At 37.6% G+C, this 23,666-nt stretch overlaps 1 protein-coding gene across 1 annotated transcript in view; it reads left to right on the forward strand.

Moving 5' to 3' along the window:
* Positions 1 to 23,666, forward strand: part of Nulp1 (Nuclear localized protein 1) — a 97,298-nt gene that overhangs the window by 13,346 nt on the left and 60,286 nt on the right. Inside the window, exons 3-4 of the mRNA XM_067146811.2 lie at positions 8,939 to 9,144; positions 22,494 to 22,579. Of these exons, the coding sequence (XP_067002912.2) occupies positions 8,939 to 9,144; positions 22,494 to 22,579 (292 nt within the window). The remainder of the gene's footprint in view (positions 1 to 8,938; positions 9,145 to 22,493; positions 22,580 to 23,666) is intronic.

A 23,666-nucleotide genomic window follows, 5' to 3' on the forward strand; every position in this document is an offset into this window, starting at 1 on the left:
TAGCTCGTTGTTCCTAATAGTTCTTCGTACTCAATTTGATAACTGTTGGAAATTCCCTTTTCATTATTGTTTTCTGTTGCCCCACGATCATCTTTTAGTTCTGTGCTCCTCTGGAAGCTTTCTTCGCCAGGTTCTTTGTTTCAAATTATTTGGTCTGTTTCCTGTTCTGTGCTGTTCTATGGGAGTTGTGTGCTCTTGTAGTATGTCGAGTATCCTACCTTATCTACCTGTTGTTGTAGCGTTTGGTTGTCAAAGTAAGGTCCTTAACCTGAGAATTCTTCTTCTTTAGCCGCGATAGGTTTGGTGTTGGGCCTGTATCTGGTGGTGTTATTTCGGTACCGAAGTGTTGTTTGATGTGTAAAATTTTGATGGTCGCATGTTGACTTCTTAACATGGTGTTGAAGATTGTGAGATCTTTTTATCCCTGATGGGCTGGCACATGTTTTTGGAAGTTATTGTCGTTTTGATGTTGTGTAGTCGTTATTGGGTAGTTATGGCACTTGATGGAAGATTGTTCGGCCTTCTGATTTCTCCTGTGTCCTGGTAGATTTGGGAATTGTTGTTTTTAGGTTGCACGCGACTCTTGTAGTATTGTATGAAGGTAGATTTAGGAAACTGGTTTCCTGTTGTATTTTGTTTCTGCCATTCCCTTGTTTTCATGCATAACCTGTTTCTCTGACGTCATCATGTATTCCTTTATTATTGCTATAAGTTCATTTTATGTCGACCTACCGCTCTAGGTGTTGCTTGGTGGATTTCGATGCTTGTCGATATGGTCGTTTTAACATCTATCGTTCGGTGTTTCTCCGAATAAGTATGGGATTATTTGAGGATACTCTGGATGTATGCTAGCGTCCTTCCGCTAAAGGATCATGAGGTTTGTGGGTAGCCTTCCTTCCTTCTTCCTAGTCTTATGGAATATTTTTTCTATCGTCCTGCCTCGTCTCTGCCATTTATTCTTTTATTTACCTCATCTCCTTGGGAAATGGAGATAGGTACCTGTCTGCTGTTGAGCAACAGGGTGATGTCACTTATCTTTAGTCCGATTTGTGTCGAGGTCCTAACGGGCTACTGGTAGGTTATGTTGTGTAGGACATGGTTCCCCTTCTTCCTGCTGGTCAACTGATCTGAGGCGTATTTCACGTTCCTTTTAATTTGATTAGCTGTCCGGGTGGGAAATAACTGGAGTTAGCGGACGTTGGTTGGTCTTTGGGTTGTGCTTGTCTCTAAACTCGTGAAATTTTATTTTCTCAAAACCTCTCCTGTTATGTTTTTCCCATGGTACTGCTATGGTCTTGTGAAATTTAATTCTGTCCATCCCGGTTACTCGTTACCTGATGCTGTTGATAGTTTGGTCGTTGATGACCAACTTGAACGCGTGCCCTCCATCTATTTGAGCTCTAGATGTCTCCGTCCGTTCTATCAATTTGCTCTTTCTGAGTAAACCTTTACCCTGTTGCCATGGATTTGTTTTTTGCTAAACTTGTCATTCTGGTGTACTTATTCTGATCGCTATACTGTTTCATATTTTCCTTCTACTGGGTTATGTATGTTATTTCTTGTGTGGCCCTGTAAACCTGAGTATTACTAATTTTCGGGAAGATTTCTGTAGTATATTTAGTAAGCTAGCCTTTAGTTGGCCCCACTGTGGGTGGTTCTGCGGCGTTTCTGTGGCAGTTCTGTGGAATTGCATGGTCATGTTGCCTATTTCCTAAACTGTATTTTTCGAGGTACGTGGTACTTTCTTTTTTTTGCTATCATGTATCTACCGTCTCCTCATCTTGTTGGAACTCCCTAAAGTGAGTAATTGGGGTTCGTTTAGTTTTCCTTTCCTAGGTTAAGCTGTGTCTGTGCGTAGCCTACTACCGTGTTGTATTTAATGTGTAAGTGTGCTCCTTCGTTGAGGGCTTTAATTCCCCTTAATTGATTTGTGTAAATTTTAATTGACCTTATTTTAGGTGGTTTCCTTCTGATATCGGAAACTTTGATTGTGCTCCGATTGTATGCTTGTGACTTTTCTGTTATTGTAATTTTGCTCCTTGCTATTTTTTTTGGGGAGAATATTCTGTTTAGTAAGGTTCTCTTCCTTTTCTTTACCTTTTTTCCTTTTCCTTGCTCTTGGTACCTTCTCAAGCCTAAGATATACACTTGTGCCAACCTAATTTATCACGTGACCTGGATATTTTGGATTTTATCACCGTATGTATGATTACTCACCAACGTTGCATTTTTCTTCCCTCCCTTTGGTCCTTGTTTTTTCTTTTACGGGCCATTTCACTGTAATTGAAACAATCTTGATGGTGCGTTTCTTTATTAGCAACCCGATTTAATAAAGAAAATTGGTTTAAAGGTTGGAAGGGTATTGTAAGAAATGTTAGGTGATCTACCCTGGACTGTAGTGAACTTAAAGTACTGGTTTCTAAAGGTCCATTGAACTTCTCTTGTAAACAAGGCGTGTTTGGTGATTGAAGTCTGCAAGCGAAGAACATTGATTCTGGTTATGTGAAAACTTTTAAAAACTTCCAGATTCCACATGAACTCAGGAATGGTTATGGTAAAGCGTTTGCTATGAAACTGTATGTGAAAGGTAATCTAAAGCGAACTTGGTGTAAAACATGTAGGAAAATTGAATCCTTAAACTGTTTGGAGATGGTGAATTTCAAAAGAAAAACTGTGTTGTGGCGCTGTGTAAGTTTATCGTATCCTATAACTTCCGGACCTTGAATGGTGTTTAATGAACTTAATGGTTGATTGGTGCTGAGCTATGTACATTGCCCGTTTTGGAATGCTTTAACTTCTGCATGCTATGACAATCTGGAGATGGACTTGGTACCAGTGACTTTTATTTGTTGTGGACTGAAACACTTAAAATCTAGCTTAATTTCATACACTGGACTTCGTCATGGAGTGATGTAAGAAGATATGTAACCCTTAAAGGGGGGGAGGCTGAAACCGAGGTTTCGTTTGTCTCCTTTCCACCAACGTTTTGAGTTTGCCTATTACGGTGTAGAAAACTGTATTCTAATTTTCTTCTGCTTTCAACGGAGTTCTCACAATATTTCATGTTTAACTCAGCGAGCGCATGTGAGCTCTGATCGTTACCGCCATCTACGGCTATGATGAGAACTATTTGTCGCTTTCTTCTTGAAGCTGCTCCGGCCAATCAGCGCTTGGTGTCAGCCATCTTGATGTAGTCACTCTCTCTGGGGCGAGAGAGAGGGAAGCGAAGCGAGCAGGCAGTTGCGGCTTGGTAAACATGGCTAAAGGTCGTTGGCGTTCTGTACTCAAGGCGATGCTTTGGGATATCATCATGGACGGTGGATAGTAAATCGTAAGGATGTGGGGATGTGCCCCACACCCTAAAAATATTTTCTTTTTCCTGTATTTGTAACCTCGTAGTGAGTGATTGTTTTAAAAAGCTGCAAGGAAGATCTCCAACTTGGTAAAGTACACATGGCCGAGCCATGAATTATCATTCTACTGATTGAAGAACCAACCAACCGTAAGTCAACCTTGTTATTTTGGTATTTTCATCAACCGAAAACTGTTCGTGTGATTTCTTCGGAGGAAACTTATTAACTATCAAGTTGTGCGTTCCGATTATAATGATGTGGACCTTTTCACTGTTGGGTAAAATTATTGTGCTCTTCCAAAACAAAGTATCGGGTTGAAAAGTCCTTGTTAATTCAGTTACCTAGTGTATAACATTTCTTGTAATGGAATTTAAGTGTTTCTTGGGGTAATTTCCAAAGAAAAGCAGTGGTGTAAAATTTTCATTATTATTATTATTATTATCATCACACCGTAAAGATGTTACTGCTGCTCTGAAATTTATTTTGGTTTTAAAAGTGGAGTAATACGTGGAAGATCCAGTAGGGATTATTTGTGCTATGCTGGTTTATTTTAATTTATTTACCTTATTTTTTTTGGGGGGCTTTAATCGTGTTTTGCGTTTGATCTTTGCCCTTCTGGCCTCCATTGTTTTGGTGCCATTGTTGGATCTTCCTTCGGGATTGGTTCTCCCATGGTTTAACAATTGCTTTTGTTGCCGGGGTAATGGATGTTGATTTTTTGAAAAGGAATGATGTTGGTGATGATTTTTATGTTGGGAGACTACCCTGTCTGATGTTGTTTCAGTATTTTTGTCACCCCGTTGCGCATTTACTGTTTCTCGGGCACCCCAGTTGATTTCTTTCCTTTTCCTTCTACGTTTGTTGTGGTGGCTTTCTTTCCCTTGGTAAATTTTTACGTAAAGCACTTAGCATCCCATGACTGGAACTCCCACCGTATTAATGGTACCAGTTTGTTGATGTGAAACGGATAGAGAGTTGGTATCTCTCATGGAATAACGGTGAACCAAGAAGGTTGTATTTTCTAATTTTTAACATGGTATCCTTTCCATATGGAATCCACTGATAATTGATTTGGTGGTTGTTACTAAGTAAACAGGTTGAGGTGTTTGTAATACTTCCTGCAGACTATATCTTTCTTGCCGACTGGCGTTTGGTGTTTTAATTCCTTAATTTTGGTCTTTTTCAAGCTCTAGGTACCAATTTATTTACTCTCATTACCTTCTTACCGTCCGGCGGTTTTTAAATAATTTTTCTTTAATTTTATCTTTTGGTGTTTCTTGAGTTTAACTGTGTTTTTCCTGTGGTTGTATGTGAGGTCTGTTTCCCTTATTTTACCTAACTTAAATTAATCTTTTAAAATTCTAAAGGCCTCCTTATTTTAAACCTATGTCACCTAATTTTATTTGGTTTCTGGTACCTAGTTTTTTTTAAATATTACTAACTACGAGGATGTCATTTATTTAACATTTGTTAATCTGAGTTTCATGAATTATATATTTTCTTTTTTAAAAAAAAAAGAAAGTTTGGTCTTTATTTCCACGCAACATTTATTTGACACACTGTCGGTTGGTAGCTTGATCCACCTATTTTTTCTACCACCTGGAGGTAAGTTTGCCTTTTACTATGTTCTTTTGGTGTTTTCTGGGTGTGTAGTGTTTATCACGCTTCCGTTTTGTTCCTTTCTACGGGATCTTTGTCCTGTGTTGTGTTTTTACTGCCAATCAGTTTAGTTTGACAACGGGTAACCTAACTGGTGGGGCACCTTACAGCACAGAGTGCTAAGTAATAATAATTTTTTTAAAGAAGAAATTAAAGAACTCTGAATAGATCGTTGGGAATCACTGGCCAGATGGAAATAACTCCCCAGCTATTTCCTGCTAATATTCTGTCAGGCTGTTATACTCGGTACGCAGCAGTAATCCCATCTATCAGAGTTGAGAGGCAGCATAAGAGACAAAGAACATCACATCAAACAATGGTCAATGTAATGTTATTGTTGATCAATGCTATGCGCTTTTGATATTGTAGGTCTTCACATTGTTTTCTTCCGTCTCTGAAATACCACTCTTACCATAGTCGGTGCGGTAAAACTGATTAAAATATAAATGATCGGAAATTGTATTCCCTATAACTTTTGTTATGTATTGCCTATTGCTCACGGTAAAATGTTTCGTAAAATTTGTTATACAATTAATTTTATAAAAATTTGGTGAAAACAAGTTGTGTTGCTCACAGTAAAATTATTTTATAAAATCCGTGGAAGCATCAGGATGGCCATCTATGAATTAATTTCTGAACTAAGATGTGCGTGTGCTGCCATCTATCGATAAACTTTTAAATCAAGAATCAGCTGTTCAACTTACGTATGTTTGAGAGTATGGCTCCAACAAACAAAGCAAAACTCGCTGCTTTAGCTGCAATTATATGTTGTACAGTGGTAAAAAGGAAGAAAAGAAATGCCAAGAAATGCTGGACTCGGGATTGGATCAAAAGAAGAGAAGGAGGTAGAGGATTGCTGTCCTTGGTCGAAAATTACTTGAGGTTAGAAGACCAGCATTCATATAGAAATTCGGTGATTGTGTTTACTGCCTCTCTTCTTGCATTTCTGTTGTGGTAAAGTGGTGTTTTAATTTTGTGCAAACAACGATATTTCTGGTATTCGTCTAGTAAAACGCTAACAGCTTCCGTAGTCCAACCGGATCCTGCCATTTTAGAAAGAAATGTTTGTTTACAATCGAGCTTCACAATCTTCTCACGACGTAGCGCCAGCATCATCGTGATGTCAGCTTCACTGATTGATTCGTTTCCTAAAATTAATTTTACGGAATAGAACATGTCCTATTTTATGAAAAGTTTTATCAAAGGTTTTGTAAAACTTGAATTTGACCGTGAGCAACAGAAGTTTTATAAAATTTAATTATTGTACAATAAATTTGACAGAAAATTTTACCATGAGCAACAGGCATAATACTTTTCAATAGCACCAATAACATAGGTATTTAAAAATTACATTTTAGGCGCCTTCCTCTAAACTACAATTCCATCCAGGGTGAATACATTTGTTTATAGCTTAGACTGTTGTTTCTCATTCCCCAACTCTACATAACGATTTTCATTAAATTCTGGTAACCCATTTTCTCGTGGCTCGGCGTTGATATGGACTTAGCAACAAAATTACAATTTCATGAATATCTGTGTTATCACAGTCGGTTCGGTAAAAATGTATAAGACATAAATGGTCGGAAATTTAATTCTATATAACTTTGGTTATGTAGTATTTATCGATACGACCACTAATAATTTATATATTTCAGAATTAAATTTTAGGCCTTCCCCTAAACTACCATTTCACTCAGTATGAATAGTGTGATTTATAGCCTAGATTATATTGACTCATTTTCTGACTACGCATGCCAATTTTCATTGAGATAGGAACACTCATAACGTATATATTTAAGAATTACATTTTTGACCTTCCCCTAAACTAACATTTTACTCAGCGTGAATAAAATTATTTATAGCCTAGATTGTAGGGACTCATTCCTCGGCTTTGAATACCAATTTTCATTACGATGGGACCACTAATGACATAAATATTTGAAAATTAAATTTCAGGCCTTCCCCTAAACTACCATTTCTATCAGCGTAAATACAATTATTTATGGCCTAGATTGTATTGACTTATTCCCCGACTTTGCATACAGATTTTCATTAAATTCTTTCTGGCCATTTTGTAGTGATGCGTGTACATACAGACAGACAGACAGACAGACAGACAGAAATTACGGAAAAGTAAAAAGTGCATTTCCTTGTTACTGTGGACATGATTGATACAGAAATACCATTCTTTTCAAATTCTGAGCAATGTACAGACAAAACTCTTATTTTATATATATATAGATTTAGAAACCTCAAGGTTTTGTACCCTGATATTAATGATTCCTTGTCCGACTCATTGGCTTAATGGCCAGCGTACTGCCCTTCGGTTCAGAGGGTCCTGGGTTCGATTCCTGTCCGGGTCAGAGATTTTAACCTTAATTGGTTAATTCCAATGGCACAGGGGGCTTCATCATCATTTCATCCTCATCACGACGCGCAGGTCGCCTACGGGAGTCAAATAGAAAGACCTGCACCTGGCGAGCCAAACCTGTCCTGGGATATCCCGGCACTAAAAGCCATACGACATTTCAGTGATTCCTTTTCCTTCCCTTTCTCCTCTTGTCACCACCACTGTCTTGCTCTTGTCCACACTGATTTTCGTACCATATTTGTCAATATTGTCTAGCAGGTGTGGCCGCCTGGGTGAGGTACTGATCCTCCTCCCCAGTTGTATCCCCGACCCAGAGTCTGAGCTTCAGGACACTGCTCTTGAGGCGGTGGAGGTGGGATCCCTCGCTGAGTCCGAGGTAAAAACCGACCCTGGATGGTAAAAAGATGAAAATGAAGATTTGTCAATATTGTCATTTAAAGCATCTAGTTGGATTTGGACTTTTGTATTGTTGACTCCCCAGATCACTATGTCATCTGCAAACAACAATATTTTCATATCCCCTCCATATCTTGCCTTTGTTTCCTTTAGAATTTAATCTATGACCATTATAAACATAAGTGTCTTAGTCCAGTTTGGTTTCTAAACCAGTCTGTTCTCCCCACTGGAGTCTGGAAACGACTGGAACAATGCTTTATACATAGCTTTCACTAGTTCCCTTGATTGCCTTCCACTTCCTTTCCTTTCCAGGGTTTCCCACACCTTTTCTCTATTAGCACTATCGTACAAATATGCCTTCTCTAGATCAAGGAATACCATCACCAGATCTTTTCCATATTCCCACTGTTTTTCCATCAGGGATCTCATGGTAAATATAGGGTCTATCGTTGACCTGCCCTGTCGAAATCCATACTGCTCTTCTTCTGTATTTCTTTCCACACTTCCTCTCATCCTCCTTTCTATTATTCTCTCCAATATTTTGGCTACTTGTGACAAGAGTGTAATTCCTCGATAATTGTCACATACCTTCCTGTCAGGTACTTGTTTTTTTCCTCCATATACACCTTAGCAGCCTATATAACTTGTGTAAACCAGTAGGTCCCGCTGCCTGCATTATTTATCAGCCCTAAATCATAATAACATTCTTCGTAGACTGTTGTTAACCCATTTTACTTCAAAATTATTCTTGCAGGGGTATGAGAAAAATCTTGAATGCAAAACTTACAGGCTGAAATTCAATACATTTTGCGTTTTAAGACCACCTTAATGAACCATATTTCCTGTCTTCCCCATTGGCACATTTGGTCAATTCATGCATGTATGTAGGCTAGTAACTTGGAAAACAGTGATAGTGTTTCTTTAGAACATCTACAGAGAGGTATTATTTACTAAATTTCAATGTTAAGGGTAAAAAAAAAGAGGATATATGGTAGACTTTTAAGTTTATGGAATTTTGACTGCTTTAGCAATTAACATTATACACTATGTTCAAATGTCAGGAGATGTACTCTGCCGACGTGTGAATTGACTAAAAACGCATGAACAGGTAGGAGATATTGTCATTTAAGTGTATCTAAACCTCTTATTTGGTTTTTAGGTAGGTCAGGAAAATGTGGATCATCTCCTTGCTGTTGAGAAGGATGATGCCTTGATAGACCACCTTGTTCTTCATTCGCATGTATATACTAACGGCTCAGATCGACCTGGTGGACGGCCTCTTCTGAGCATCAAGCACAAAAACCTGAATCCTAATAATGAGCTACGGAGGATATTTGGTTCCAAAATTATACAGACTGAACAAAGGTATGATGAGTATGATTATATTGCTTCAGAGGAAAGGTTTATACTGTAAAATTTTATTTTTATTTTTTCAGAGGACCCTAAGAAAGAAAATATGCTTGCAAAAGACGTATAACCAAAATAAGCAAATACAGCTGATTTTTATGTTTCATATTTTCTGATTGTTATAAGGGTCTGGAAATGATGTGAGAATTATTGTAGAAATATTTGTTGTCATTGTGTTACTCATGACTGAGTTCACTTCATGCGCTGTGGATTTTAATAAAGTTAAACAGTTAAACCCTCCAGTCAGTACACTGTCTTTGACTTCATATACAGCATATATTTGCCCCTTTCTGCAGTACAATTCCTTAGATCAGAATAACATTCAAGTAATCTTCTTATCAGTAAAAATTGTTACGGGGATACTCGTGGACCAGCAGAGGTGAAAGAAGGTGCCGGGGTGAATGGGTCTAACAAAAAAATCAAAGTTAATTTAAAACTGTAACAAAGGTTATATATATATATATATTTTTAAATTTAAAAAATCAACAAATAACAATGTAACGGTACCAGTAGCAATAAACAAGTCTAGGAAAGACAAGATTGGTGGTATAAACAGGTCTTGGGCTTCAAGTGCTCACTTTACAATTCCTGAGCTACACGCTCAACTTTACAAAGATCACAACTTTACTTAAGGGCAGAAATCCCCTAATACATGGAACCCTTGCTCCAGCAATTACAATATCAGGCCTCCCAGAGGCACTTTTACAACACTATAAAAAGAGCTAACGTGCTCTCAGTTCCCAAGCCTACTCAAGGCAATATCAGAAAATTACAATTACTTGCCATCAAGGCACAACTTACAAAATTTGAAACAGGGGTATCTAGTACCCAACCTATTGGGCCGTTGTAGAAAAGAACAGGTTAAGTAAATGGCCCGAAACACAAATACAGTAGAATGGAGGCGTGTATCTGCACTCCCAGATATGAAGTCTGAAAACCTAAGGGGCACTAGGCCAACGAAACAGGGGCTATTCCCAAACTATGGAGGTGACTTGTATAAGAATAATTTAAGACATTACGGAAAGGAAGAAAACCAGTTACAAAACATAGTCGCGTCAAACCAATATGAAGGGGAGCTTGAGAGGGTACGTCACTCTCTATCCCCAAATTACAGTTGGAGATTTTATGAAATTTTTACATTAGCCGGCAGAACTTACATTTTAGAGAAGTTGGTTGCATAGTTAAGGTTTCGGACCTTTCCCTCAGGTTAAACTGTGGAGCTAGCAAAAAAGTAAGATGTTAGATGGCCATTCCTTGCTGAAGAACTGCTGCCTAATGAAAGAGGCACCTCCCGCCTCCTGCTTGACACACACACACACTTAGTTAGATGGTGATCAAATGGCCAAGACACATGAAAATCCGCAGTTTATAAACCCTCGGGGAAGGTTCGAGACCTTTTATGAATAATCAAGATACACCCACAGGGTTTTATTGGTCATATTTAAAAGTGACACTCAGAATCGAAGAAGAAATACAGGATTGGATGGAAATTAATTACAAAACTTAGGGATTGGCTGGATTCAAAACTGGTGGAAAGAAAAGATAAATATTGCCAACCAAAAAATAAATGAACTTCAATTAGTAAAAAAAACCTTATGAATACAAAACTTCTGCAAAAAAGTTCTTTCACTTCGCACCAGGGTGCATGATTATAGTTTTCTAGCAGTGACATCTATGAGAGAATGTCCAAACTTCTTGATGAACGGAAAACAAAAACAAGTTGAAATTCACACAGTACTGGAAACTTCACAATAACAAAATTACATCGAATTGCAGTGGTGACATCTTCTGAGTAAAGGTTAAAATAGGTCTAGTTTCAAGTTCGCTGTTTCTCCTGTAGAGGAGTTTTTTTTTTTTTTTTTTTTTTTTTTTTTTGCGCATGATTTAAATGCGCGGCGTTGGGGTGTACGTCCTGGTACAATTATAAAAACCATAAACATTGTTAAAATATAATTACTTTAAATGGCAAAACATACATGTGCCACAACCATCTATAAGCTGTGCCATTCATGAGCATTTCAAGATGGTACACGAGGATCAGTATTCTCACTTTGTAATCCAGCTATGTCATGGAATGGAAAACCAACTGCAAGAAGCTGTACGAACATCATCTGGCTGGATATCGGGAGAAGTTTGTGGTCACTCTAGATGAAGTGTGGCCATGCTGTATTTCATTGTGTAATCATTGCATTTTAATTTTTTTGTGTGTGAATATATACGATGCTATTATTATGTGAGGAACAAATGAATGTAGGGGTTCAGAATAGGCTCTCCGATCTGTATCACTATAGTGCACTGCAGTGGCATGCACACGGCACGGAGGAGGATGCTCTGTCGTAGCTAGTGCCTTACTCCGTTACTGACACAGTGGTACTGTTCATGAAAAATCCATAGTGTTGGTGGAGAGAGCGGGGGTATATATAATATACAGTAGAACCTCGATAATTTGAAATCGGTTAATTCAAAATCCCGCCTAATTTGAAGAAGCTCTCGTTCCCGGAAACATGAGAGATGGTTTTGCATGTTATTTAAATTGTTTAATTCAAAATACGGATAATTCGTAATTCGAAGTACAATGTCGGCCCCATTACCGAAATTCAGACTTTTAATTCGAAACTGCCTTTACATTTTAAAACAATTGTATGTTACAGAGTAATTTAAATTCAAAATTTATCCGCGTCCTGATAGAACGCGTCTTCCGGAATGTGCAGGGGTAGCTTTCTGCCCTTTCACACACTTCAGTGTGTCTGCAATGTGCTTCATCATTGCTAAGTTCGAGTGAAATCTGAATCTGAACGCCTTAATATCATGCAGCAGGCAGTGTGCGCCTGTACGGAGAAACAAAATCCGCGAACACTGGCAATGCCGACAGGTGACGAAAAAGCGTGGCTCATTTAATCAATTCGTAGGCACCGAACAATATTGCTGACCCCAAACGTTCTTATGGTATTAAAGTGCCAGTCGGGAAATCGTATAAGGTTGTACTGTGTTGCAATGCACACAGGAGTGAGAGAATTCCTCCCCTCGCCATAGGGAAATTTGATAAGCCACAATATTTGAAGGGCGTCTGGCACTTTCTGCGCATGTACAAGGAATCTAAAAATGCAGAAAGTAGAATAATCCAAAAAATAATGCATTTACACAGGGGAACGAGCACAATTTATCCTAGTCTTTGAATCGTGTGATCTTTTTTCTTTCGTTGTGTGAGGTTATGTTTGTCAGTGATTTATCCAAGTGCATTATTTGAATGTTGTAAATGCACCTTGTTGGATACATTTCGGAAATAGTTTCTTCCATGGCATTTGAAAGGTTTAAACTGTGAATCAAGGTGATTGCATGCATTATTGGGTCTTAGAATACTTTGTGACGCGGCAAGTGTTTACATTTCTGAAGTACGAGAGAAGTGCCATTGCGGGAAATCGTACAAGGATAGAGTGACTGTATTGTGTTATCATGCAGAAGGATGCGAGAGACTTTCTCCCCTCGTCGTAGGAAAGTTCGATTAACCACAATGTTTTAAGGGCATTGGGTACTTTCTGTGCAAGTAGGCTACCTACACGGCATCTAAAATTTATACAGTACAGTACAGTAATCCATTGACTAAAGCACTTGCACATGGGAGCCGGCATAGATTTCTCCTCGTCTTTGAATCGTGCTTTTCTTTCGTTGCGAGAGGTTATGTTTGTCAGTGAGTTATCCAATTGCATTATTTGAGTACTCTCAATGCACCTTCTTGGATGCATTTTGGAAATAGTTTTTTTCCCATGGCATTTGAAAGGTTTAAACTGTGAATCAAGGTTAACTGCATGCAGTAACGGGCCTTAGAATATTTTGTAATGCGGCAAGGGTTGGTACTTCTGAATTACGAATTGGCGGTTAATTTGAAATCACGTAATTCGAAGTTCAATTTTTAAGTCCCAACGACTTTGAATTAGCAAGGTTTTACTGTATGTACATACAATTGGCTTTATGTCGCACTGACATAGATAGGTCTTATGGCGATGAGAGGGGATCTTTAACAAAGTTTTGTACTTTTGAATGTCTCAAATTCATGCACATTGTGCATTCTGGCAGTAGCGCTACATTAAAACAGTTTCAGTCAGTAGCAATGGCTGTTAACACAAGTAGAACCTATGGAAAATGTCTCATTGTAGTGTTATTGACTTAAAACATTCACGGTATTGTTGAATCACATATACTGGTTCACCTGATATACTGAAATCAATATTATCGAACTACTGAACTAGTCTGCAGAAAGATAATTATACACTAGGCCTAAAGAAAGTCAAAACATCTTATAACTGAAACTTATTTTAACAAACTTGTTTAAATACTACCTTCGTTAAAATTTTGTGCATATTGTGAAATTACTTCCAGAAATAATATTCTATTCATCTGGATCAGATGATTCTCTACTGCTTTCGTTGCTGTCAGTGTCTGATGCATCTCCTCCACTTGTATCAGCATTCCCGCCATTCCACAGTTCGTCATGCTCAGTACAGGGATTTTTAATGTCTTCTTGAAACTCTTAATGATGGCGTAAAGTATGAGATTTAAACTCTGAAGCACTTGTGAGTATATCAGCTCCAATGATGGACGCTTATCTTCCTCTCCTAAAGTCTGTTCTTGATCACCCTTCCTCATCCACTCGTAAAAATTTGTGTAAAATACTCTTTAACCCTATACGGGCATAAGTGCTATGTGTCTGTATGCAGACTGAAAATATGGCTAATTAAAACTCTTCCAGAATTATGGAACACTAGCTATAAAAATGCATATGTACACAATATTAATTACTTACCTTGAATATTGGATGTACTCCATCTCAGAGGTCCGTAGGATGATATTGAATTTTAATCGCTGCAGCATGTTAGCACAAAAAAGGCATAAGAGTCATTCCGCAAATAAGTTGTTGCACCAATCAAAGCCCTTATATCAGATAGTATTGGAGATGACCAGTCTTTGATTCTACATCTTTGAGTGGAGGTGTTACCTGTTTCCATTTGTTTCCCTGAATTACTGTTTCCTGGTGAATTATGTCAACATTTTGGTATAAAAAATAGTGAAAAGTACTCTGTAAGCTCAGATGCCATGTCAAAATATGAATGTAAAATTGGTTGTTGATTAATATTATATATCGGAATGGTACCAAGAACCTCCGTGGCTCGGGCGGCAGCGCGCCGGCCTCTCACCGCTGGGTTCCGTGGTTCAGATCCAGGTCACTCCATGTGAGATTTGTGCTGGACAAAGCAGAGGCGGAACAGGTTTTTCTCTGGGTACTCCGGTTTTTCCTGTCATATTTCATTCCAGCAACACTCTCCAATATCATTTCATTTCATCTTTCATTTTCATCTTTTAGCTGAACAACATTTTAACTGTTTTTGAATGTATCTCTGGAGATACTAAGACAACACTCCCAAGAGAGAGCATTTTCCAAATTTGGTAAGTGATTTTTAAAATATTTTTTTTAAAAGTAACCATTCTTTTGGCATAGTGACTGCCTCTGGTTGCACATTACCAAAGGATACAGAGTTGGATTCTTGACTGAGTCTGTGAATTATTTCTTGAGATGGAACTATCTCTATATAGTCTATATGTTATTTATCTTTTTCCTTTCATATTCCAAAAGTTGTCATGTTTTAAGAGTACCCTGTATTTTGATCCCTGTACTGCATGAGTGGAAGTACGTTGCACTATTCAGTGAATAAATGTGATTATTCTACTCCTTATAGGATTTAGAGGCATACAAATACACATAAGTTAACTAAATTCATTATATTTCAGGTAAATTGTTATTTACCACATTTTCATTCAACTAATATCTGCATGATAGCAGATTTTTGTTTCGATGGGTTGGCAATGCTGGTCCTGTGGGAAATGAGTAGTTTGAGAGGTATGGAATGGATGAGTATTTGGATAATATTACTTTGTTTGGTCTGCACAACAGTGTTTGTTTCATACATAATAGTTTTATGAAGATATTTTACGGACAGCTTAAATCCAAATTGAGAAGTGTTATGAGAGGAAATAGCACAACCAAGCATGGAGTTGGAGCTGTAACACTAGAATGTCTTTGCATTTCAAAAATCTCTCTTGCACTGGCCTGTAATTCAACCATGACTAGCTCGATTTACCATATTTATGCAAATAATCCCCGCATATTTAAAATAAATTAGGCACGAAATTGGGGTGCAGGTTTTATTTGTGTCGAGGTTGGCAAGTTTTCCATGGTGGGTGTACAGTTACGCTTTGTGTAACCACAGATGGAAGAAAACTGCCCCCATATGTCATATTTAAACGGAAAACAATTCAGACTTTTAATTTAAAACTGCATTTACATTTTAAAAAGTCCTTACAGAGTAATTTAAATTAAAAATTTCTCCGTTTCACGATAATGCGTCTTCCGGAACATGCTAGGGTAGCTTTCTGCACTCTCTTTCACTTCAGTGTGTCGACCGTGTTTCATAGTTGCTAAGTTCGAGTGAAATCTTAATTCGTTTGTATTCAGCGTTTTAAGGAACGCCACAATATAACATAACAGGAAGTGTGCGGAGAAGCAGTATCCGCGAACACTGGTGATGCCAACAGTTCGCGAAAAAGCATGGCTCATAATTATAATCAATTCGTACGCACTGAACAATACTGTCAATGAAACTGCATTGTTTTTTTATGCCTAGCCAAAAACGGACGTTTCTAAAGGAGATGCGGTCACTGTACTGCGTTGCAATGTAGATGAAAGGGAAACGCTTCCTCCCCTCGTCATAGGAAAGCTTGATAAGCCACGATGTTTTAAGGGCGTCAGGTACTTTCCGTGCAATTACAGGGCATCTAAAAATGCAAACAGTACAGTAATCCAAAAAATAAAGCACTTGCACAGGGGAGCCAGCATAAATTGTCCTTGTCTTTGAATCATGTTTTTTTTCTTTTGTTGTGTGAGGTTATGTTTGCCACTGAGTTATCCAAGTGCATTATTTGAATACTGTAAATGCACCTTGTTGGATACATGTTAGGAATATTTTTTTTTTTTCATGACATTTGAAAGGTTTAAACCAGGGGTTTCCAAAAGGCGGCCCGCGAGAGCTTTAGAAAAAAAAAATTTCTTTAAAGAAATTTGAAGAAAATGTACCAAAAAAATATTTCATAGCTCATTCAGTAAATTAGCCCAAGTCAGGACGAATTCATACTTTAAGAATATTTCCTGTTTTTATGTATTCACGTGATCTGAATAGATGATTTTATTTTAAAAAATGAAAAATCCTCTTTCTTGCGAGAGCATATATTTTCGTATGGATTTCATTTTCACTTGCATGTATATCTTGGCACAATTAATATAAAATCAATATTTAAACATTTGAGAATATTTTTTCAATAACTTACATTTGAATATTGTCATACATATCTTAATGATGACATAAAAACATTTGAATTGTCATGCAGACGTATACGATGTGGAACATTCAACTGTTTTTTAATTTCCAAACTGTCTAAACATGTTTTCGTAGAAATACACTGCCTACTTGATACAAAGAATCTTCACATTCATGTGAAACCGCTTCCAACTGCATTGAAACTGAACTCTAATCGCTAATGTTAATGAAATGTATAAAAGACACTCATAACAGCATGGGGATGATCTGAAAAGAATGCAGAAAAATAAGCGAACAAAGTTGATAAAGAATTAAGTGAGCTGTTCTACGAGCAACGCAGCGTATCTCACAGTGCAGGATGCGGCAAGAGCGGACATGGGCCCTTCCACGGACCTCCATCCCCTTCACTCACGCAACAAGAGACTCGCCTGGCAGGGCTTGCTGGCTATTCCTCCCGTCTCCACACACTCAGTCGCGTTTGCTTGAGGTGTAGTGAAGTTTCACAAGTAACTGTACTGTCTATTTTGGAGGTTTTGTTTAGTGGTGAGTGTAAAGTGCTTGCGTCTTTTACGTGAATAGAAAATGAGCGGAAGCTCAGTGAAACCCAAAATTGAAAATATAAACAGAATTTACAAGGAAAGCTGGAGAGTGACTATTTAATTACTAACAGCAGTGGGAAGCTTCAATGTTTGGTTTGCATGCAAATAGTGTCTGTGCCGAAGGAGTACAATGTTAAACGACATTACTCAACAATGTACGAGAAAAAGTATGCAGCATATAAGGAAGAAGCTCGACACACACTGGTTGCAGACTTCCAAACTAATTAAAACAGCAAACAGGTATGTTTGGTAAAGTCTTACAAAATCAGTAGTCTTCTCTGTACGCATCCTACGCAGTGTCGCTTGAACTTGCAACGGCAAAAAGCCGTTCACTGAAGGCAGTCTTGTTAGAAAGTGCGCTATGGAAATGGCAAAGACTTTTGGAAATGCTAAAATGGCTGAGAAATTTGAATCAGTGCCGCTTTCCAACCAAACAGTACAGAGAAGGGTCACTGATATGGGAAAACAAGTAGAAAAAGTGCTCATTAAATTGGTTAAGGAAAGCACTGATCAGTCAGCTACTAATAATGGACGCACCATCTTCGAAGACTTCAGTAGTAAAAAGGAGCTATTTGATATCTGCTCTCTTCAAGGAACAATAAAAGGGAGGGACACTGATGCTGTTGAAGGAACTGACAACAGAGTTGGAGGCTTCAGTAAATGTTTAGCCATTGTGGCAGGCGGAGCACCAGCAATGACAGGTGTAGACAGGACTGACGGGATTTCTAAAAGAAAATGGCGTAACACGTCCAATGATCCACTGTCTCATTCACCAGGGAGCATTGTGTGGGAAATCAATTAAGAAAACGGAAGTTTTTGAGCTTGTGGTTACAATTATTACTATGTTAAGAGGTGAAAATCGAGCCCTTTTGCATAGAAAATTCAAATAACAGTTTCTGCTGGAAATTGGCGCTTTTTTGCAATTCGCAACAAAATTCCCGAATTTCTTAATAAGTTTGTCTCATCAGATACCTCAGAACTAGAAGAGAAAATTCAAAGCCCAGATTTTTTAAAGCAGTTAGCTTTCCTAACAGACATGACAGATCACCTTAACACCTTCAAACTGAATCTTCAAGGAAGAAACCATGAGATGTCAGATATGGTGGGACTGTTAATGGATTTCGAAATAAATTGAAAATTTTCAAACTTTCTTTAGAAAACAATGAATTGACTCATTTCCCCTGCTGTTTACAATTAGCGCCAGAGAAGGACCAAGAAACCATACATTTTTCAGATTTCAGTCCACACATTCAAGAGATCATTGAAGAATTCAACACACGATTCAAGGAAACTGAAATTTTGAAAAGGAGGATACAACTTTACGTGAATGCTCTTGGTGCTGCAATCGAGGAACAAGAACCACAACTACAACTTGAGCTGTGCAATATACAAGCCGATACGTTCCTACAGACAATACAAGAAAAGGGATCACATTTTTTTAAACTACTACCCAGCGAAAAATACCCAAAATTAAGACAATTTGGACTAAAAATTACTTCAATATTTGGGAGCACGGACATATGTGAAAGTGTTTTTTCATCAGTGAAATTCATTAAAAATCAATGCAGAAGTAGACTTTCAGATTCTTCCTTGCTGCATCTTTTGAGATGAGCAGCAGAGCTGGAGGTAGATGCAGCTGATCAACCACTAAATTGTTCTTATTTAAGTTTTGTTTTGACTACATTATTAATTTGTTATTCTTATGGCATTTTTTTCAGTTTGTCATTCGTCAAATATTAATTCAAATGTACTGTCATTGTTGGGTACTGTTCTTCAGAATTCAATTATCCTGGGTATAATGGTGTTAATTTTTAATTTCACTCCTTTATGCTGATGTACAATAGTGTTTTAAGCAATTAAAATTATCAAACCTTCATTTCAATTGAACTATGAACATTATTTCATATTGGTACCTCTGTTCTATTTTAGAATTTTACGAAAATTGGCCTAATATTAAAGTGCGGCCCGCAATCATACCTAAGGTTTCCAATGTGGCCCTCGAGCCCTTACTAATTGGAAACCCCTGGTTTAAACTGTGAATCAGTGTTAGTTGTATGCAGTAACGGGTCTTAAACATTTTGTGACATGGCAAGGGTTGGCATTTCTGAGAACGAGTTGGCAGTTAATTCGAAATTAGGTAATTTGAAGTCAGATTTTTGCGCCTCAGAGTTCGAATTAACAAGGTTTTACTGTATCACAAAACTAACATCAGTGTTTGCCAGTGTGTATGTTTCAAGTGTTTACATTTCACTAAAAGAATTATCCACCACCGGTCATGTTAATATCCGAGTAAAAAGAAATTGTGTGTAAAAAGTGTTTGAGACGTGGAGTGTGACGAATTTGTAAGTAATTTAGGAGGGGATTCTAGTGTTGCAAGAGACAACAAATCTTCCAATCTGCAGGGAATCGAGCCTATTGCAAGTTCAGATTAATGAAATACCTAGGCTTACTTGCTAATTTTCATGGCAAATATATTTTATAGCAGTGATAATGTATTTTGTCATCTCAAATATGTTCAGACAAAGGAGTTATATCCGCAAAATGACATGTTCATATTTACATAAAGACCATGTGGACCTCGTACTCCGGTTTTTCCTGTCTTATTTCATTCCATCAAAACACTCCAATATCATTTCATTTCATGTGTCAGTCGTTAATCATTGTCCCAGAAGAGTGCGACAGGCACCGGCAGCCAGCACAATTCCCATCCTTGCTGTTAGATGGGGGCTTCATTCATTCCATTCCTCAGAGTGATATTAAATGTTTGTTTATGCCTACTTTACTTCTTCGATGGAAGGAATTTTAGTTCATTTAATTTTTTTCAAAATGATCCTTCCTAAAATTAGGGTACGAGGATTATTCGCATAAATATGGTATATAATAAGTTTGAAGGATGTTCCACCATTCAACACATTGTAAAATGTATTAAATTTATTGGGCGAAGACCGGTTTCGACTCCCTTGGAGTCATCATCAGTTCATGTTGAATATCAAATCAAGGGGAATCTAATAACAATCATCATTAGGGTTGCCTTCATACAACTCGATTGGTTGACATAAGACATCATAATAAAAAATTACACACATAATGGCGATTGCCTAAAAATACATCAATGGGTTGCAAAACATGCATCTTGAGTTGTAACATACACATGGTATGCGATACTTGGAACTAAAGTTCTTAGTTCTGGTTTGAACTGTCATGTGTCCATGGAACACGGAACACTGGAGACATATGCACTGGTTGAAAATATATACAAATCTACATGAAACACATATAATGATATGAAACACATGGCGCTTTAAGAATGTTCTTGGACTTGATAGTCTAGTTTCTAATTAAACTTAATGAAATATATACACATTGAAATGAAATGCGCACAAAGACATAAACTACTTGGCACTTTAATATATTTTACAATGTGTTGATTGGTGGAACATCCCTCAAACTCTATTATATTAGTTATACATCAACACGAAATGAAAATTGTAACCTACGAAAAATTTGGTATGTTACGTAGATATAGAGAAGGTGCAGGTTGGAGTACAAGAGAATCTTTGTTGGCATTTTATCTGGAAATCAAAGACATTTATGAAGATTTTTTCTGAAATGAATTGATGGGGTGAGTTCTTGGTTCAAAGTACCTAGGTAGTGTTGGGATCAGACAAAGCTTCATTCTTCATTCCTACAGTTCATTCGTTCCTAGTAAGAATCAGGTTGGTGAATTGTTAACAGTAAGGCATTTGACAATGACTTAACCTTTAACCTTTTAAGTGCTGAGTTACCATTTGACAATTTTTAAGTTGTTAGTGGGGTTATTAGCTTAAAATGTTTACAAATGTTGGTTCTTTATGAATCTAAATGCAAATGGAAAATCCTACACTTATGTTCAATATTATTTTGAGAGAAAACAAAATTACACTTTTGTGCCTATGCGTACATTATACAAAGTAAAGAGTCCAAAATAATAATATTTCCCAAAATCTGTAGGCAACTAATACGTGAAACTTCTTAGAGGTACATAAGTTGATATTTTAAAATACTTTCTAAACCAGGTATGTGGTGATAGTTAAATGTTTTCTACTGGTTGTTTGTGATGCCGCTTTTCAACTATCTGCACCAACTCCACTGGCACAAAAGTTTTAAAAACATCAATGATTTTTGGGTTGTCTTCAAACACTACTTGGCCCTCAGAGCCTGTCACAGTTACTTGAAAGTCTGGTGGAGAAAAGTAATCCGTCCGCCACGAAAATAGTGATAAAATAGTTTTTTAACTCAACGTGTTTTTCTTCTTCGTTTAGAAGGAGGCTCTGTTTCTCTCTCACAATATTTTCGGCACTCTCTGTATCACTCTCACTTTCAAAATCACTTAACAATTCATTAAAATCATCATTTCCATCATCACTTTCCGCTGTGGTTAATAACCGAAAGATTCTTTGATCCGAAATAACATCGCTGCAAGAACAACTACAGTAGATTGCTGTTCCGCCATATTTGTTTACATCGCAGGTGAACTCCACAGACATCTATAAAAAGCTCTTTGAGGTACTTCCCGAAGCTATAATCTGTGATCAATTAGTTCTACATAATGCCCAATAGATGGCAGAACATGTCGGAGATCAAATTGGGACTCGAGTGAACCGGGAAACTCAAAAAAAATAAAGTTCTCGCGCACCGTCTATAGACGGGCGTAGCAGTACTGGACCGGCCGCGTCAGCCCATCTATAGGTGGGCGTAGCACTCTTCGGGTTAATCTTATTGTGCGCACTCTCTTTTTATTGTGAATATCAGCTATCCATACAGTAATTAAAATAAAAATTAAAAATCTCCCTCTGGAAGACAATTGTGGAAAAGACTACTGATGCTAACATCTCTAGGAAGAGTATCTTTCAGCTAGCTACATTATCTAAAAGGTGTATCTGGTTAAAAGTACTGCTTGATATTAAGCTGACTACATATAAGAATTTGTTTTTTGAGCAGTAGTGTCTGTTTTTTAATGTAGTTCTTCATGGTATTTTCATCTGTGTACAACTAACACAGCCTGCATCTACTCTTGTCATGTTCAAGACTTGGGTGTCTCAGGTTGTATCCTAACATTCTATCTCATCATTTGACCATATTTTTCTGAAAGGCTTTTCTTTTGCCAACTCAATGCAGTTTCTGTTAATTTGTACACCTGTTTATCTCTCTGTTTATTTATTTATTTATTTATTTATTTATTTATTTATTTATTTATTTATTTATTTATTTATTTATTTATTTATTTATTTATCTAATCTACTGTACTGTATTTCCAACATTCCTCTGTAGTATCACACTTTATAAGTATCTTTGTTTTCAGTAAAAGAAGAGGACGAGGACGAGCTTATGTTAAAAGCACATGGTTAGTTTCTCCTAAAGAAAATTGGCCTCATGTTGGAAAAACAGGTAAATTTCTTTTTTCACATTCACAAGCTTTAGAATGAATAGTTATGAATAAGACGTTTTCACTTCTTTGTTTGATGAATAGGGTGCATATAGATACATTAGCCCTTACTGAAAAGTAAGAGAGACTGGATGCTGCTGTTGGCACTCCCTGTGGCTCCATATATATAACAAGATTTTTTCCAATCTCTGGAAACAAAATTCATAAGGGCCTTAACTTAAATAAAGCCAAGTCTCCACCATTGGTTGTGCTCTATCTGATGTCCCTTCATATAGCTCTGCACCTCAGTTTCCTCTGAAGAAGACTCCTCCTCACAAGCTTTCCATAAGCCTTCCACAGCACAAGGACGCCTGTTTTCAGTGTCCTCCTCAGAAATCCAAACACACAAATGTCCATGGGAGAAGCATCAGGTGACTTCACTGGGATATTACTAAAGGGTACAGTGTATATTCCTGTTTCTTGTTCCATTCTCTTTAAGAATACGAGGGTTGAATCGGAAGTATGACTAGGCGCTTTATCTTGATGCACCCACACCTTCTCTGAGTCTGCACCATACAGAGCTGAGATCTCAGTTTGGTAAATTGGGGTCAGGACTTAATTTTGATAGTGTAGGGGGTTAACTTTTGCGTTTTTAGCAACACGGCAGATTTTTAACTTCCCATTATAGCAGTACCCAGTAATAATCATAAATCTCCTGGAGAAAGTTTCTTTGCATTCTGCATAACATTTTGTCTGACCTTTTTCACCCTTCTCCCAGTAGTAAATCACATGGGATTTGTTGCAATTTCCACTTTTCACCTGCCAAGTAGTTCTCATAGAGTTTCCTACTGTTTGTGCACCATTCCGCAATGTGGTGATCCAACAACTTGTGAACCCGGCCCTTTTCCCGTTTCTCTAATTTTAAATCCTGGTTGAATATTATGGTAACTATTTTTAATGTCGTCGCCAACGTACTTGCTATGGCCTGTTGGGTAACTGGGCTGCTTTCGGATACAAGGGTCTACACCTTCTTATGACCTCTGGAGTATGGCTTGGGGAAGGTCGAGGGTTCGCTTGTTTCTTGTCCTTCGGAATTAATCCCATTCAAGT

This window comes from Anabrus simplex, chromosome 5, assembly GCF_040414725.1.
Source record: "Anabrus simplex isolate iqAnaSimp1 chromosome 5, ASM4041472v1, whole genome shotgun sequence".
Lineage (NCBI taxonomy): Eukaryota > Metazoa > Arthropoda > Insecta > Orthoptera > Tettigoniidae > Anabrus > Anabrus simplex.